The sequence below is a fragment of the Nycticebus coucang genome, chromosome 4 (genome assembly GCF_027406575.1).
Source record: "Nycticebus coucang isolate mNycCou1 chromosome 4, mNycCou1.pri, whole genome shotgun sequence".
Taxonomy (NCBI): domain Eukaryota; kingdom Metazoa; phylum Chordata; class Mammalia; order Primates; family Lorisidae; genus Nycticebus; species Nycticebus coucang.
In genome coordinates, this window is record NC_069783.1 from 29,441,630 (window position 1) to 29,458,640 (window position 17,011).

General features: G+C 50.0%; 1 protein-coding gene across 2 annotated transcripts in view; it reads left to right on the forward strand.

Moving 5' to 3' along the window:
• EHD3 (EH domain containing 3) overlaps positions 1–14,051 on the forward strand; it is a 28,847-nt gene extending 14,796 nt beyond the window's left edge. Inside the window, exons 1-4 of one of the 2 annotated variants that reach the window (XM_053589048.1) lie at positions 1,170–1,811; positions 7,041–7,453; positions 8,074–8,238; positions 11,954–14,051. In XM_053589048.1, the coding sequence (XP_053445023.1) occupies positions 1,400–1,811; positions 7,041–7,453; positions 8,074–8,238; positions 11,954–12,481 (1,518 nt within the window). In that variant the 5' untranslated portion in view covers positions 1,170–1,399 and the 3' untranslated portion in view covers positions 12,482–14,051. Of the gene's footprint in view, positions 1–1,169; positions 1,812–7,040; positions 7,454–8,073; positions 8,239–11,953 lie in introns of those variants that run through there. The other variant, XM_053589047.1, reaches the window with a different exon arrangement.
• The last annotated feature ends 2,960 nt before the right edge of the window (positions 14,052–17,011 follow it).

Consider the following 17,011-nt stretch of genomic DNA (forward strand, 5'->3'; position numbering starts at 1 on the left):
AGGGGATTTACTGTGTCACTGAGGCAGCTCAGGTCTCCTTGAGAAAGTGGGGGAAAGCCAACACTTCTCAAGCTGAACTACCTGGGGGTATGGGAGTCGGAGTTCATGTGTGTACCTGCAAGGCCAGTGCAGCTTCTGGGATTTCCAAGGGCACTGGACAAGGAGTTCAGAGTTCCGGGCATTAGGACCTTTGTGTGTCTCAACAGGCCACATTTTCAGTGTCCCCATGTGTGACAAGGGGAAATGATAGGCATCACCTAGCCTTCTTGTGAGGTCCATAGACTACAATGGAAACACAACCACAGCTCTGGATCTAGCTCATGGCAAACTCCTTTATCTTCCAGACAGGGCTGCCCACTATACAACCCGAGGGTGATCTGTTTGAATGGCCTCCCTTGAAGTTGTGCAGTGCACAGACTGTGCAGCTGCACATTGCTGGCTTGCTCCCAGGGCCTCCTGCCTTCCTCAGTTTCTATTCCATTCCACTCTTTTCCTATGCCTCTACCTCTCTACTGCCTATACAGATTGGGTGCTTGGCATTCTTACCTGTGCTTCCTATCCCCACACTGAGCACCAGGTTCTACCCACCTCTGGGAGAACTGATGGCCCCATGATTTTTTCTCTGCCCTCTTGAGTGCAGACTCTAAATGCAGCTGCTGGCAAAAGCAGCCTGTGATAAAAGCAAGAGCTAGGAGCTGGGCCACCAGCGCTGTACTGCTATCTTGGCTCAGTGCTGACCTCAGCACAAGGAGAAGAGCAGGAAAGTTGGAGAGAGGGCATCAGACGCCCCCAGTTATCAGTGGACTCAAAATGAAGAATGTTTCCAGTGTGCAGAGGCCCTCCCCATCCTTCTTACGGTCAGTCCTTGAACCCATGGTTCCAGTTTAAACCTCCACAAATAGACCCTCCCTACCACACCCCTCCCTCCATGTACACACACACACACGCCTGCAACACACACACATCCTGTGGCTTCCTGCCTGGAGCTCACAGACCTCTGGGTTTGGCCACAGAGCAGACTGGTCACTTCTTCCCTTCATCAGGCTCCTCCCCAACCCTAGATAGCCTGCAGACTGTACCAGCACAAGGGTGTGTAGAGCCTGAATTTCCACTCACCAAGCCACATGCTGGCACAGGGTTGCAGTCTCTCCAGAAAATAAATAAATAAATAATAAAGACTTCATTAGCAAGTCAGCGTGGAGGCACCGACAGGCCACAGTAGACTGCCCATTCTGGGGAGTGAGCTCACAAGGCCTCAGGCTTTGCAGAAGGACCAGTCAGGCCCCAGAAAGTGTGGTCCTTGTTCAAGGTATAGCCCCTTTGCCAGGGTTGGGGTATATGTGTTTGTCTTGTGGGGGCAAACTGAGGCCAGAGGGTCCCAGACCAGCACTGCCTCTGGATGAGGATAGTGAGCAGGAGAGGCAGGCAGGGAGGTAGTTCCTGGAAGGGGCAGGATGTGCCCGGCCCAGGCTCATTACTGGGAAGAAGCGAGGATGCAGCAGAAGTGGGAGGCTCCGGAAGGCTGAGTATCCTCAGCTCGGGAACCACATTTCCTGGCTGCTTCCCAGCTAGAAATCCCCATAGGCCCCTCCCTAGAAAAGCCAGCCCAGGGGCTTTGTGCTCACATCACAGACTGCACAGCTGGAAGCTCCTCCCAGCAGACCTTTTCGTATATACAGGTGAGCTCAGCAGGCCAGAGCAGGTGACAACTTGGCCGGGTCACACATCTGGAGTGGGAAGGCTGGTCTCCCAGTTCCCAGTCCAGTGGCTTTTTAGCACATTGTCAACACTTGCCCAGGAAGACGCAGAGGGTAAGGAGGTCAAATCTCATGTCCCAGTTGCCTGTGGGGTTCTCAGGGCTCAGCCCTGGTGGGCCTGGGCTGATCCTCACAGCCTCACTTCTCCAGCCCATCCCAGGCACCCAGCCTGGAGCTGGGTCCAAACCTAGGGCTCTCTGGGACTCCCCAGACTATGCTGGCACACACGTGCTGGTATGGGCACTTGCTTGCCTGGGCAGAAGGGCAGAAGGGTCCTGACACCCTTCAAAAGTCCTTGCTAACAGCTCTGTGGTTGTCCGGAGGCCTGTGACAAGTCTGCTTCGGCCACTTCGCAGTTACTTCAGAGAGGCATCTAATGTAGCATTTGTTCCCAATTGCCAGCCAAACTCTTTCCACATTTTGGAAATTGATGGTTTTTTATTTCTTTTTGGCTAAGTCTTTAAGTCTTGACAGAGAGTCTGGGGGGAAGGATAAGATTTTTTGTGTACCCACTGCAAGTAAGTGCCAGGTTAAGAGGCAAGGACTACAGGCAGGGCTGTAACCTGAGCTTGGGCAAGCCCCTCTGTCCCCACTCCCTCCCTGGTAAGGTGGGCGTGTCCTATTTACCTTATGCAATCTGAGGTTACAAGGATCAGATGAGGTCATCAGGCTGCAAATGCAAAGAAATGCCCTGCCTATCCCCGACCCACCGGGGAAAGTGGGGCTGACAAAGGAGTGGCCTTGCTTATTGCGTTTGTGTGATTGATTTCCTCCTGCCTGGCGTCACTTAGAAATGTGCTCTTTCCAGTCTTCTGGTACCCACACCTGGGGGGAGGGAGCCTGCCCACCAGTTCTCTCAGAGCCTTCAGGCTTGCTCTGAGGAGTCCAGGAGGCCTCATTCTCTGCTTTGTCTGCTGAGGTTCAAAGTTCCTCCACTTTCTAGTCCACAGTTCGTGAACCCTGGGGCTGCTGTGGGTCTCAGAGCCAGGGAGGGGAGCAGGCCCGTCTCTGGGCATGCCGTCCACTTCAGACCTTGGGGCCAGGTCTGCAGACTGAGGCCAGTCCCTCCCTCTGCTGTCAGATGTTGTTGCCATGGCTCTACCACAGACCCCTCATTCAGTCCATTGTTATGCCCATTTTAAAGCTGAGAAAATTGAGGTTCAGACTTGCCCAAGTTCATATAGAAAGTAAATGGAAGAGCTAATCCTATGTCCTTTTCCTTGTTGGGTCTGGTCTGTACCTTTGAGATGTCCCTGTTCCTAGCTATGCACATAAGTCCAAACCAAAGAAGCTGTAGCCACCCTACAGGTTACTCAGACTCTGTGGTAGCCAGGAGCAGGGAGGCTGAGCTTTGGAGGCCCGTAGAGTTCTTGCAGGGGAGTGATGGCCTACACAGCCATATCTGGAGAGAAAGCTCCGGGAATCATTCAGTTCATAATTTGATAGTGGCTTCCCTGGGCATGCAGAATTTGCAAATACGAGAGGATGAGTAGGTGGCCTCTTTGCTTATAGAATCATAGAAAGGGTTCCTGGAAGTCATCAGCCTTCCCATAGGCATCCCTGGGATGGGGAGAGAGTGCTCCAGCCTTCTTTTCTTGTGCCTATTCTCCATCCCTCCTGCTGTACTCCCCACACGCACATCTCCTGACTCAGAAGAAGCAAATTGTGAACTGAGAAAGGAAGCTCAGAGATTGATGCATCCAGCCCAGCCCCCAGGTTTGACAAGCAAAGAAACTAAGGACCAGAGAGGGGAGGCTGCTTGCCTAAGGACACACAGCAAGTTAGTGGCTGAGCCGGGACTGGCAGTGGGCTCATGTCAGCTGGTGCTCCTCTGGTGACCCCTTTAGATCACATCCCATCTCATAGAAACTGGCCCTGAGATGGAATACTTTATAAAGGGTCTGAGGTGATAAGGACAGCCAGGGCCACAGCCCAACAGTCCCATCTGCACCCTCTGCTTTGTCTCAGCCACAGCCCTATGATGGTGCTACTGGTGGGTTCCAATTCAAAGACCAGAAAACCGCAGCTCAGAGATGACATATTTTCTGTCTCCCAGATGTAAAATGTGGGACAGGGCTCCTGTTGCAGTTCTGCTCAGCAAACACTGAAAGAGCACCTGCTGTATGCAGGGGAGGCCAAGGAGAATGAGCTGCCCTGCTTGTGGGGATTCCATGGGACCAGCGGCAGATGTATGAATACTACCAGACCACAGAGGGCTGGACAGGACGGGCAGGCGGATGTTTCTGTCCCTGCCCCATCTGTGCTTCACCCCTACCCTCGCAGACACAGCTTCCTCTTGCATTATTCATGTCATCAGGGATTGGCATGAGGTTGGAGGGACAGAGCCTCATCTCTTCTCTGCAGGCAGAGCGTCCTCTTTTCTCAGCAGCATCTCTGGTGCCTTTGCTATCACCAGCTCCATGGAGGGGCAGCTGCAGTGTTGGAGTTCCCTGCTGGTACCTGGCCTTTCTCTCACCCTCTATAACCTCCTTTTCCTTGTCAGCAGAAGCCAGCACTAGCTGCTCTGACTGCCTGAGCCTCTGAGCCACCTTGTGGGGGGTGAGACTTCTGGGGCAGGTGGGAGGGAGTGGCAGCTGCCACACAGCTAAGGTCACCATTAGGGGACTCCAGGTAGCAAGTCACTCCCGCCTGCTGTGGAGGGTAAAGCTTGGTGTCTGCAGGTCCCAGAGCATTAGAGTCATGACCTATTTTCAGATGTGGGGGTTGAGACTGGGGGCCCAGGCTGCCCTGATTTTTTGAGCCCTCTGGCCCTCTTGCCACCTACAGCTTTAAGGGACTACCTTGGGAGGTGACAGCAGCCCTGCCACAGACTGTGCTGAAGGAAAAATAAAAATGGGCTGGAGCCTCCCTGGGGAGGAGAGGAGTGAGGGCAGCCGGCTCCACCTGCAGAGGGAGTGCTCGGGCCTTCTGGGTTCTGGGGCGGAGCTGGCTGGGCCTGGTGCCAGGGGGAGGGAGGCAGGAATCACCTTGTAGCTTGGCTGCTGGCACAGTGCTCCTGAGCCCTGTGCCCCTGGAGCCACATCCAGTCCTGAACTCACCACTTGCCATTCTCCTTTCCTCCTCTAGAAATGAGAATGATCTTGGCACCGCCCACTTCAGGGGGTGTGTCACGAGGGTAAACCCAGGTAGTGACACAGCAAGCACTAGAGCTAGAGTGGAGAGCTAGAGGCTGTGTCACAACTGCTGCTGACAAACAGGGCAGTCCCGCTGGGTCACTCACCCTGCAGAGCCTGTGCAAACAACTCCAAGGCAGGACTGAAGACCCCTGCCTCCTGGCTGGGCCTTCCCACTGAGCCGAGAGGGCACTTTGCCTTAGAGGGAAGGCTTCATCTAGTTGACAACGGGCCTCAATTATGCACCAAGCAAGGACCTCCCTCAGGATGGTGCTCGTATGACACTACGCCAGTTCTGCCCCTTCCTGAGCCTCATTTTCCCTATTTGTAAATCAAGAAGTTGGGCAGCTGATCTCTAAGCTCCCCCTGGCTTCATGGGTTTACCCTACAGGAAGAGCAGAGAGCGAAAACCCATGTTAGCTGAGGTATATGTTAACTAAGCCGCTGGCAGATCTTGCAGAAAACCACATGGGAAGGACAATACCTGGAAACACTTCAATTACTGGGATCCAGAGGAAGGTTTACCTTCTTTTGTTGGTGGAATGCTCTTGCAGCCACTGGGAAAGCAGGGAAAGGGTCCTCTGGGAAGCTTTAAGGCTGTAGATTTCCCTGTTCATGCTGAGCCCCTGTGATAATGCCTTCACATGCCCTGAATGTACCCCACGCGGGGAGAGAGGAAATACTTTTAAAGCCTGGCTCCCTGGCCCCGTTCCACCCCATCTAAGGCTGTAGATTAGTCTGAAATGGCAGCCTTTCAAAGCCAGCTCAACATGGCAGTTAATAGTGTTGACTCTGGATTGGATTCCCAGCCTCACCACTTACCGGCTTGACCTTGGACAAATGCCTTTACCTCTTTGTATCTCTGGTTACTCATTGGAGAAATGAGACCAATGTTAGTCTCTACCACATAGAGTCATGGTGAGGGTTAAAGGAGTTAATGATCACAAAGTACTTAGAACCGTGCTAGGCACCTTGCAAATGCTATGTAAGTGTCAGCTAGTACTATCATTATTATGGTCAGTGGTTCTCAAGGTGTGGTTCTTGGCCCAGCAGCAGGAGCATCTCCTGGGAGCTTATTAGAAATACCCTACCTTAGACCTGCTTAGGTCTAAGAACTTAGGCAACTTTGGACGTAGAGTCCAGCCATCTAAGTTTCAAAAACCCCGTGGAAGATTCTGATGCAGATTCAAGTTGAAGACCCAGGTTACAGACTGTCAGAACTTCCCACTGACTCACTCACAGGTAGTTGCCTGATGACCATGCCTGGTCTCTAGCCTCCCTCTGTGAAGCAGGGCAGGAGCTGCTAACTTTTTCCTAATGGCTTGGTTTTTCTACTCAATAGTGGTAGTGAGCTTTGGGTTCCCAGGGTTTGTTCCTTGTAACCCTTGTGCTAGGAGGAGTCAGGGTTGTTGATCACATCAGAGTCCAAGGAAGGGCTCCCTCCCAGGTGTCAGAGGAAATGGCAGGAGGAGGGTCTGGCTCAGACCCAGGTTTGGAAAGCTTGACTCCTCCATTCACATCCCAATGCTGCCACTCATGAGCTGTGTACCTTTGAACAAGGCACTTGACTTGTCTGTCTTCCTTCTATTTTATGGTCTAGGAAACTGAGGCATAGAGAAGTAAGACCTCTTGCAGCTCTGAGTGTTAGTGAATGCACAGACCACCAGTGTGACCTCATCCTGCCCCTTGTAGACTGTAGCCACACAGGGTCAAGTACACCCTTTGGAGAGAATTTCTGAGTCTTTACATCAGATTCAGTGTCTGGATTTTTTTTCCTGGCAGGGCTCTTGGCTGCTAAATGCATAAGCAAGTCTGGAAGCCTGGATATTGCTGTGATTTGTGGGAATAATGATGTTGCTAATAACCATTGGCATTTACTGAACATCTAGTAAGTGCTGGGCTCTGAGTGTATTTAATCCTCATAATTTAAATAACTAGGCACTATTATTTATTATGCCCATTTTGTAGATGAAGAAATACTGGCTAAGAGACATTGGGCAACTTGCTCAATGTCATAATGTGGAGGGGCCAGAATTTGAACTCATATCTAGCTCCCGAGACTGTTATTTCTGCTACACCTGACTGCCTGTCCCCTAACTACTGCCCCATGCCCCAAAGGCCCCTGCCCTGACTGTCCCTCTGCCGGCAGGGTATGACTTTGCAGCCGTCCTCGAGTGGTTTGCCGAGAGGGTGGACCGCATCATTCTGCTCTTTGATGCCCACAAGCTGGACATCTCTGACGAGTTCTCAGAAGTCATCAAGGCCCTCAAAAACCATGAGGACAAGATGCGGGTGGTGCTGAACAAGGCCGACCAGATCCAGACGCAGCAGCTGATGCGGGTATACGGGGCCCTCATGTGGTCCCTGGGGAAGATTGTGAACACCCCCGAGGTGATCCGGGTCTACATTGGCTCCTTCTGGTCCCACCCACTCCTCATCCCTGACAACCGGAAGCTCTTCGAGGCTGAGGAGCAGGACCTATTCAGGGACATCCAGAGTCTGCCCCGAAACACAGCCCTGCGCAAGCTTAACGACCTCATCAAGAGAGCCCGGCTGGCCAAGGTAAGGCAGCCCAGGTCCGTGGGCAGCCTGGGCGGGCCGGGAGTTGGGGGTCAGCTGCGAGAGCAGGAGATTCTCGCCTGCAACAACTGGGCTGTTGCCTGCCCATGTGAGAGTGTTTGAGAGCCACTGCATCACAAACGGGCAGCAGTAGGGCGCAGAGACCCTGGTTATAGGCTCTGGGTCAGTCAGATGGCCAGACTGGATCCCAACTCTCCTGTTTCCTGCCCGCATGATCCCCAGCCCAAGCAAAACCTTTAGTCTCTGTGCTTCCTTCCACATCTGCAAAATGAAGGGCTCCAGGAGATAGTGTGGAATAAAGACTGTCAATGCCCTCATCACAGTGCGTGGCACCTTGGCAAACCTCACCTGCTGTGACTGTCTGCAGCAGCAGCAACATGGCCATCACCAAGCAACTGTGCCTTGACCTTAGCTTCCCCACAGCCTCACCTTGCCAGGTGATGTAGAGAAACAGCCCAGCACTGCAAGCAATGTGGAAGAGGTAGAGAAATAGGAGCAGAAGGAGAAGGGAGGGATGCCGGGGAGAGATGGGGTGAGCGTGACGCTGCACTGAAGGCATCATCAGGCGTCTGGATGTGAAGGCTTCTGCTTGGCTCCCTTAGGTCCACGCCTATATCATCAGCTCCCTGAAGAAGGAGATGCCTTCAGTGTTTGGCAAGGACAACAAGAAGAAGGAGCTGGTGAACAACCTGGCTGAGATTTATGGCCGAATAGAGCGGGAGCACCAGATCTCACCTGGGGACTTCCCCAACCTGAAGCGGATGCAGGTAATGAGGGTCGGGGCTCTAGAACCAGGGATGATGTCCCCACGCTGGTTGAGCAGCCTGAGTATGGAGGAGGCCACCCATGGGGTCCCCAGGAAAAGCTCAACCTAGAATCAGTAACCCTGGTTCTGTCCTCTCTGCTGGACTGTCACTGGCCCAACAGGTACCATGTAATGGCCTGGGGAGAGACACAGAGCCTGGTGCACACAGTGGGCATAGGTGTCTTCAGTGATGTTTGGGGCCTGATACTGCTAACTGATAACCTTCCCCAGTCACAGCCAGGCTTGACGTCCCACTGTCACCTGACTGAGGTTCTCCAGGCCCTTAAATGCTTGAGTTTACCTCTGAGCTCCCTTTGGGGAGTGATTTGGGACACAAGCCATGCAGAGGTGGAAGTGTGCATGGAGCTTGCCATCTTCGGGTCGCACTGCAAACCCCTTCTTCAGGTCAATGGCCATCTCATGCAGTTTCTCAATGGCTTACCCCAAAGCATTCCTTTGAGGGGGCATTTTCATCTGCCCCAGGTCTCAGCATTTTCCAGGTGTAACAGTCACATAGTTTGCAAGTGAAAAAGCCAGGAGCTACCCCCAAGGTCTGAATAAGAAACCATAACACCCCTGACTGGATCTTCTCTGAGCTTCTGTCTCCTCATCTGTAAACCGGAGCTACAAAAGCACCCCTCAATGCAGGTGTTATGAGCATCATTGAGACAATGTTTGCAAAGCTCTTAGCACAGAACTGGGCACGGATTGTGCTCTTTATATGCAGTGGCAGTCGCCAGGTGAGAGATGTCCCCAGTGGGGAATTTAGGTAGCCAGTACAAAGGACTTACCCTCTGTATAACTTTAGCAACTTCTTGGAATTCTATAATTGTTTCAAAATTTTTGAAGACTGATTTTTTTTTCTTTTTTTTTTATTGAGGGTACAATAAGCCAGGTTACACTGATGACAATTGTTAGGTAAAGTCCCTCTTGCAATCATGTCTTGCCCCCATAAAGTGTGACTGATGTTTTTTTAATTAGGGAAGAAGAAAAAAAGTAGCAGCTGCAGAAGTAGTTAATAGATACGTGAATTTGATCTTTAGCTAGCTTGGGAACCAGTTTCTCAAACTTAAGACTAAGATTTTCAGAACATCATTATAGTCTCCTATAGGCCTTTTTAGTTTCCTGTCTGGTAAAATAAAAAGAAAAAAAATACACATTCCCAGTATGTGTTTGTCCATTTACCCCTTTATTCATATAACCACCTGCCACAAGCCAGTCACTAATTTCGGGATTGCTTAAACATAATTTGTGTTTCTCAGTCAATCTGCCTTAGCTTGGAACACTTCACCTCTCATTTCTCCTTGTTAAGAATTTAATGATCTGTAAATAAACATTTGTGAAGATGACATTTGAAAGGGACCACACAGCCCCCTTTTATAGTGTGAGGAATGCTTTCATAACATACATCTGGTGTACCTTCTTATTGGTTTGCCAGTTCAATATTCTGTGCTGTAGTTAGTCATGCTGCACTAATAATGTAAGCAGCTGTCCTGTGGGAGTGTATGTGCAGGGAGATAGAAGCATCCCCTGTGCCCCCCTGGGAGATCTTGGCACCCCGCATGGGATCCCACCACCCACACCTAACCAGCCACCCACACCTAACCAGCTGCAGAACAGAATAGTGAACTGGCAAACTGATAAGAAGGTCAAAAGATTTGTGTTGTGAAAGGATTCATCACACTATAAAAGTTATATGGTCCCTTTCAGATCTTAGGCTGTTTGATGGTTATCGAACACCAGAGAGTGCCTTTACACCAAAGATGGCCCGGCCTGCTGCACGCCAGGGCTGTGCAGTGAAGCCCACTGCTGCCAGGCTGCACACCCGGACAGCGTGTTGCAAACTGAATACTGTCAGCAACTGTGATATGATGGTAGGGATTCGTGTATCTAAACACATCTAAAACAGAGAAAAGGTACAATAAAAATACAGTATAAAAGATAAAGCAGGGGGCTTGCAGGACTGAAAGTTGCTCTGGGTGAGTCAGGGAGAGCTGAGTAAATGTGAAGGCCCAGGATGTTACTGTCCCCTACCGTAGACTTTATAAACACCGTCCGCTCAGACTACACTAAATGTATAAAAAGTCGTTCGTTCTTCAATAATAAATTAACCTTTTTACTTTATGAACTTTTAATTTTTAAACTTTTTGACTCTTGTGATAACATTTAGCTTAAAAGTTTTGTATAAGTGTACAAAACTATCTTCCTTCTTTATGTCCTTGTTCTATAAGCTTTTTTTATTTTATTTTTTACTTTTTAAACTTTTTGCTAAAAACTAAGACCCAAACACACACACCTTAGCCTAGGCCTGCACAGTGTCGGGATCATCAATCTCGCTATCTGCCACCTCCACCTCCTGTCCCACTGGAAGGTCTGCAGGGGCATAACATGCATGGAGCTGTCATGTTCTATGATAACAACACTTTTTGGGGGAATGTTCCCCAAAGACCCTCCTGAGGTTGTTTTACAGTTAACTGGTTTTTTTGTAAGTAGGAGTATATTCTAAAATATATAATGCTACGTAGTATAGTAAACATGCCAGCAGCACAGTTGTATGTTATCATTATAAGTGTTATGCGCTGTAAGTCATCGTAAGGGCTAGGCCTGTGACAAGGTAGCTTTGTTAACTGGCATCACCACAAACATGTGAGTAATGTATTGTGCTACAAAGGCTCCAGTGTCAGTAGCCCACAGGAACTTTTCAGCTCCATTATTGTCTCACGAGTCTATCATCGTATATGTGCTCTGTCATTGACCAAAACATCATCATTTGGTTGATGACTGCACAGTAGAACCTCCATGGGGTTGGCCACCTCCCTACACCGACCACCTCCTAAGTTGACCTAATTTTCATACACCAACATGCACCACGTGTACATATCAGTGCAATAGGCCTAGGTCCTTATGTTGACCACCTCCACGTGTTGATCAGTTTGTTACAGTCCCTTGGGTTGGTCAGCTACCAGAGGCTCTACTGTACTTTGAAAACTCTCTTCAGTAAAGTCCAGTGAGCATCCTAATTGCAAACAGTAGGTTCAAAACAATGAGAGTATTTCATTATAAGGAATGACACAGCTTGGCACTGTCCTGTGTTGAAATGGAAATTTCTTCTGCTAAAATAAAGAACTGTATGTCTGAGGGTGATCGCTGGCCCCTATTATGATTGGGTTTTAGTAGTCTGTGCCTGTTTTTTCCTCACTAAGTGGGGATGGAAGGCAATTTTCCCACCTCAGACAGGCACTCGGGCAGTGAAGGCACGTGCGCCGCCTGACTCAGCTTCCAAGGGTACAGCATTCAAGAAGCACCAGTCACTAGCAAAACTAACACAAAGAAATGCAAAGATTTACTCTCTGGAATAACATTAAAGGGGATTTAAATAAATAGATCCAGCCAATACTTGTTAAAATTCCCTTTCTTCCCCAGTCCTTGCAATTCTTCTGCTCCCTTCTGAGAAATTTCCTAATCAGCCCAGTGGACCTTTTTTCTTCCACCTATCTCATATCTTTGGTTATTTTGTGATGTAGATCAGCTTAGCCTCTAGGCCAAATGTTTTCACTGGGAAAAGGAGCCAACTGTGAACATTCCAGTGTTGATAGGCATCTTCCTTCCCAACGTGTGGACAAACTGGATGTTTCTCCTTCCACGTGTTCTACCTTCTGTTCTTTCCCCTTTCCCAGGAGCAGCTGCAGGCCCAGGACTTTAGTAAATTCCAGCCGCTGAAGAGCAAGCTGCTGGAGGCGGTGGACGACATGCTGGCCAACGACATTGCCCAGCTCATGGTACTGGTGCGCCAGGAGGAGTCCCAGAGGCCCATCCAGATGGTGAAAGGAGGAGCATTCGAGGGCACCCAGCAAGGCCCCTTTGGGCATGGCTACGGGGAAGGGGCTGGGGAGGGCATCGATGATACTGAGTGGGTTGTGGCCAAGGACAAGCCCATGTACGATGAGATCTTCTACACCCTGTCACCGGTGGATGGCAAGATCACGGGTGCTAATGCCAAGAAGGAAATGGTACGCTCCAAGCTTCCCAACAGTGTGCTGGGCAAGATCTGGAAGTTGGCCGACATCGACAAGGATGGCATGTTGGATGACGAGGAGTTCGCGCTGGCCAACCACCTCATCAAGGTCAAGCTGGAAGGGCACGAGCTGCCCAATGAGCTGCCCGCCCACCTCCTGCCCCCATCCAAGAGGAAACTTGCTGAGTGATGGGGGTGGGGGGAGGTTCAGACAGGCAGGTGTTAGAGGAGGAGCTGGGAGAAGTGACCACACAAACACACACATGTGCACACATGCAAACATCTTGATAATTACAGCACTCCCCATGTTTCCAGGCTGATCCTTATTTGGACACATCTCCAAGTTCTTGGGGTTAGTGGAAAGAAAGAAGCACTCACACATCCCAGGGTTCAAGCCCCAGTCTCCATCCCTGTTTCCTTCCCATCTTCCACACCCTAATAGACCCAAGGCCTTTCACTGAGCACAGATGCCTACCCACCCCAAACTCCCCAGTGCTTCCACACCAGGCTCTGAGCACCTGGAAAAGACTTTGCATTTAAGAGGCATTTCACTTTTTTCCTATGTCTCCTCCCACTCTTTCACTTAGTAATCTACTCAGGGGCTAGGAGATAGGAAGACGGGGCGCTGCAGGGAGGTGGGGTGGGGAAAGACAACCCTCCAGAGATAGTGGCCCATGAGCTCTGCTCTTTGCCTAGTCTAACTAAGGCTCTGCTTTCCTCACCAAACCTGGCTTTGAACTCTGCCTGCACTTCATTTCACAGAATCCCAGAAGGTGACAGAGGAGAGAAAAAATTGTTAGGACAGAGCAAAGAAACTGTCGTAGACTACTCAACACCAGTCCCAGTGGTTTTAGTTTATACATTTTCCTCTGGCCTGTGATGTTTAGATGTTCATACTTGACTCATATTTCCTCAGCCCCTCCTGAGTGCCAGGAGCTGTTAGGCACTTTATACACGTTATTCCACATGGCCCTCACTATTGCCCCAGGAAAGTATGCATTAGTCTCCCCATTTTGCAGATGAGGAGGCTGAGAATCCTCAGAAGAGTTTAGGTGACTTTCCCAAACTCACAGAGGTTATGGGTGCTGGAGAGAGTATTCAAAGCCAGGGCTTTAGACCGTCACGCCCTTCCCTGTGCTATGATGTGTGCAGATCCCAGCATTGCTACCAACGACAAGCACGTAGGCCCCCTCATAAGCCTCCCAGAGCTCGTTGGCAAAGGGGAAGCTGGCCAGAATTTGGTAGGGCATCGGTCTGGCCATCTGTCACAGCACAGAAGCAAGCCGTGCCTTCTGGCTAAGCACCCCATATTCCTGACATCACAGAAGTCCAGCAGGGCCAGCAGGAGAGTGGGATAGTCTGCTGGAGACGGTCCCTGCTCCGCCTCTCACGTGGCAGCCTGAATCATCCCAACTCACATGCAGCCACCAGCTCTTTTATCAAGTGGACTTCTCAGAAGGCATTGAGAAGTCTGGATCTAGCTTCCGCAGGGTCCCTGGGACACTCTTCAGGGTCCCTGGCAGATCCCCGCCATACTCTGTGCCCTTCTTCCCTCATGGTCCCCATCCACCCAGCTTGCTTCATCGCCACTGAATCAGTCACTTCGTATGCTATGCCGTGATGGCAAACAAAACAAGGATAAGTTATTTTATATCTATGTTCAGACTATATAGAAGACATTCTGTATATCTATGATGTGCTTACTACTGCAATGCATTTGTCATTAGAGTTCATGTTAATAAAGTACATTTATTCTTTGGTATATGCCTGGCGGCAGAGCATCATTCAATGGGAGGCTGAGGAACAGGGGTTCTTACTTGGAGTCTCTGGCAACATCTTTGGCAGAGTATGGCTCGCTGGGGCAACCCAAAAGCCATCCTCCTGAAATAGCCATTGACTGCTGCTCCTCTAGGCTTCCTTCTGAAAACACACTTTTCTCTTTTCATATGAAATGAAGGCTAAGGCAAAGAGGATACACTTGCTCTGCAGACAACCCCTGAGTGCCAGGCCCAGGGGAGGGGCCATTTCTCAGTTCTTCACCTTTCTTTGAGCTGAAGGAGAAATGGGGAAAAAGGCCAAGCACAGTGGCTCACTCCCATAATCCTAGCACTTTGGGAGGCTGAGGCAGGTGGACTGCTTGAGCTCACAAGTTCAAGACCAGCCTGAGCCACAGTGAGACCCCATCTCTAAAAAAATAGCTGGGCATTGTGGCGGGTGCCTGTAGCTCTAGCTACTCAGGAGGCTGAGGCAAGAGGATCACCTGAGTCCAAGAGTTTGAAGTTTCTGTGAGTTATGACACCACAGCACTCTACCCAGAGTGACAAAGTGAGACTCTATCTCAAAAAAAAAAAAAAAAAAAGGAGGGGGGAATAGACGAGGTAGGTGAAGTTCCTGGGCTTTATAAAAGAAGAGCTGCCTTATCCTTTCTCCCCAGCACCACATGGACACTGCACCATTCTATCTCACTTACATTGCTTCCCTTCTGCAATGCTGCCCCCGGGAGAGATCTGTGAAGCATGAAAACTCCACGTGTGCACTACTCCCATCTCTCCAGAAAGAGGAAGTGATGTTTGAGGGTCCTCTCCATGGGGTGGGGACAGGTGCAGGTCACTCTGGGGCAGCACCCTCCAGCCTCACTGCCTTGGTCTTCTGGCCCCTTCCAGGCTTAGGGGGTGGGAGAGATCTCATGCCTCAGCCTGGGAACATCTGCAATGGAAAGCAAAGACACGTGTGGCAGTCCTACAGACAAGGATTTCTAGGGCACCTGTCATATTTACTGCTCCTTCCCCCTCAATGCTCACCCTGGGCCGTGAAAATTATTCAATATAGAAACAGCAACACCCTATACTAAGGAGTCAGTGAAACTTGCCTCTGGCCCCAAAGAGCTGTATCAGGACCAAAGTATAGTTGTGTGGGTGTCCAGGTGGCTCCCACTCGATCCCCTCTCTTCCACAAGCCTGTGTTTATTAGTTAGCCCATCAGAATTAGCAGAACTATCTGGGGAGGAGAACAGGTTTGTTGCTTCTCCCTGTGGGATGCTGACTGATTTCTATGCATATTCATCAGCCCTTTGTTTTTTAACTTTTCCATCCATCCACCCACCCACCCACCCACCCACCCATCCTTTCCTCACTCAAAAAACAGTAAGCCCCTTTTACAGAAAACAACTGAGGGAAAACAGAGCTTCATTCCTTGAGCCATTCAAAAATAGGAAAATCTACCTTTGTGTAGGAACAATTCTGTATGGAACAGATCCAGTTCCTATTTGGGGTCCTCAAACTTTTTAAACGGGGGGCCAGTTCACTGTGCCTCAGACCGTTGGAGGGCCGGACTATAGTTTAAAAAAAACCAAAAACTATGAACAAATTCCTATGCACACTGCACATATCTTGTTTTGAAGTAAAAAAACAAAACAGGAACAAATACAATCACATCGCCTCATGTGGCCCGCAGGCCGTAGTTTGAGGACCCTGCGACCTAGAAGATCAAAGAGCTCACATCCTAGGAGGGGAAATGAGATGTTTCCGTAAACATCGATAATATGATGAGGGGACACAAAGAGGGGTGGGTACACACAAAGTAGGGGCTCAGGAGGTCAGAAATGGCTTCAACCTGGAGGGAAGGTGATTAAAGAAAGCCCTGGTGAGGGCAGAACCTGTGGCTCAAAGGAGTAGGGTGCCGGCTCCATATGCTGGAGGTGGTGGGTTCAAACCCAGCCAAACATTGCAAAAAAAAAAAAAGCCCCAGTGAGGGTAGACTCTTGGGCAGACCCTGAGAAACCCGGTGGGGCCAGCCCCCCAATCTGAGACAGACAGGCATCATTTTTATACAAAACTAAACACAGAGCATTCCCTGCCCATCACATCTGATGGGCTGAGAACTGCTGATGTATTTGAGAAAAAAACAGGATTAGAATCTTGCCTTTGGGGGCTGTGCTGGTTTTTCACAGGCCATTTTCAAGTGAAAATTTTATCAGCATCTTTAAAGTTGAAATTTTAAGTGCCTGAAGGAAAATAAAAATGGTGGGGGAGTGTCCGTTATCCCAGCTGAGCAGTGAGGGTGATGAGAGCGTGGAAGGGACACTTGCTTTCTCCTTCTTTCTGGCTCATGGGAGGCCAAACTTTCCACTCCTTCAAAGTTGGGGGAGCTGTGTGACTTGCTTTGGCATGAGAAATAGGGTAAGCAACGTGTCCTTTTTTGCAGAAACAAATGTGCCCTTTACCACGTTCCACTTTTCCTGCCTCACCAGGGGGCGTGTGGGAGCAAGTGTGAAGATGGACCCTCGGTTAGCCTAAGTCCTGGGTCACCCTAAAACTCCTCCCAACCCACCTTGGACGGGTGGCATGAACAAGACAAAATGACGAGCCATCAATAGCTGTGGGCTCCTCCCCAGCATGGCCGATCCCGTGCCCAGGAGACCTGGCGAGCTCTTCCAATAGTGCAGCCCCTTCAGCAAGTGAAGAGAAAGTTCATTGAGACTAAGTTCCTGATGACTTAAGAATGGAGGTCAGTGGACCAGTTGTAGTGGCTCATGCTGGTAATCCCAGCAATTTGGGTGGCTGAAGTGGGATGATTGCCTGAGGTCAGGGATTAGATCCCTGGACAATATAAGGAGCCTGCCCCCTACAGCCACCCATCTCTAAAAGAATGTTTGTTTTTTTTTAATTAGTCAGATGTGGAGGCACCTACCTGTGGCCTTAGCTACTTGGGGCTACTTGGG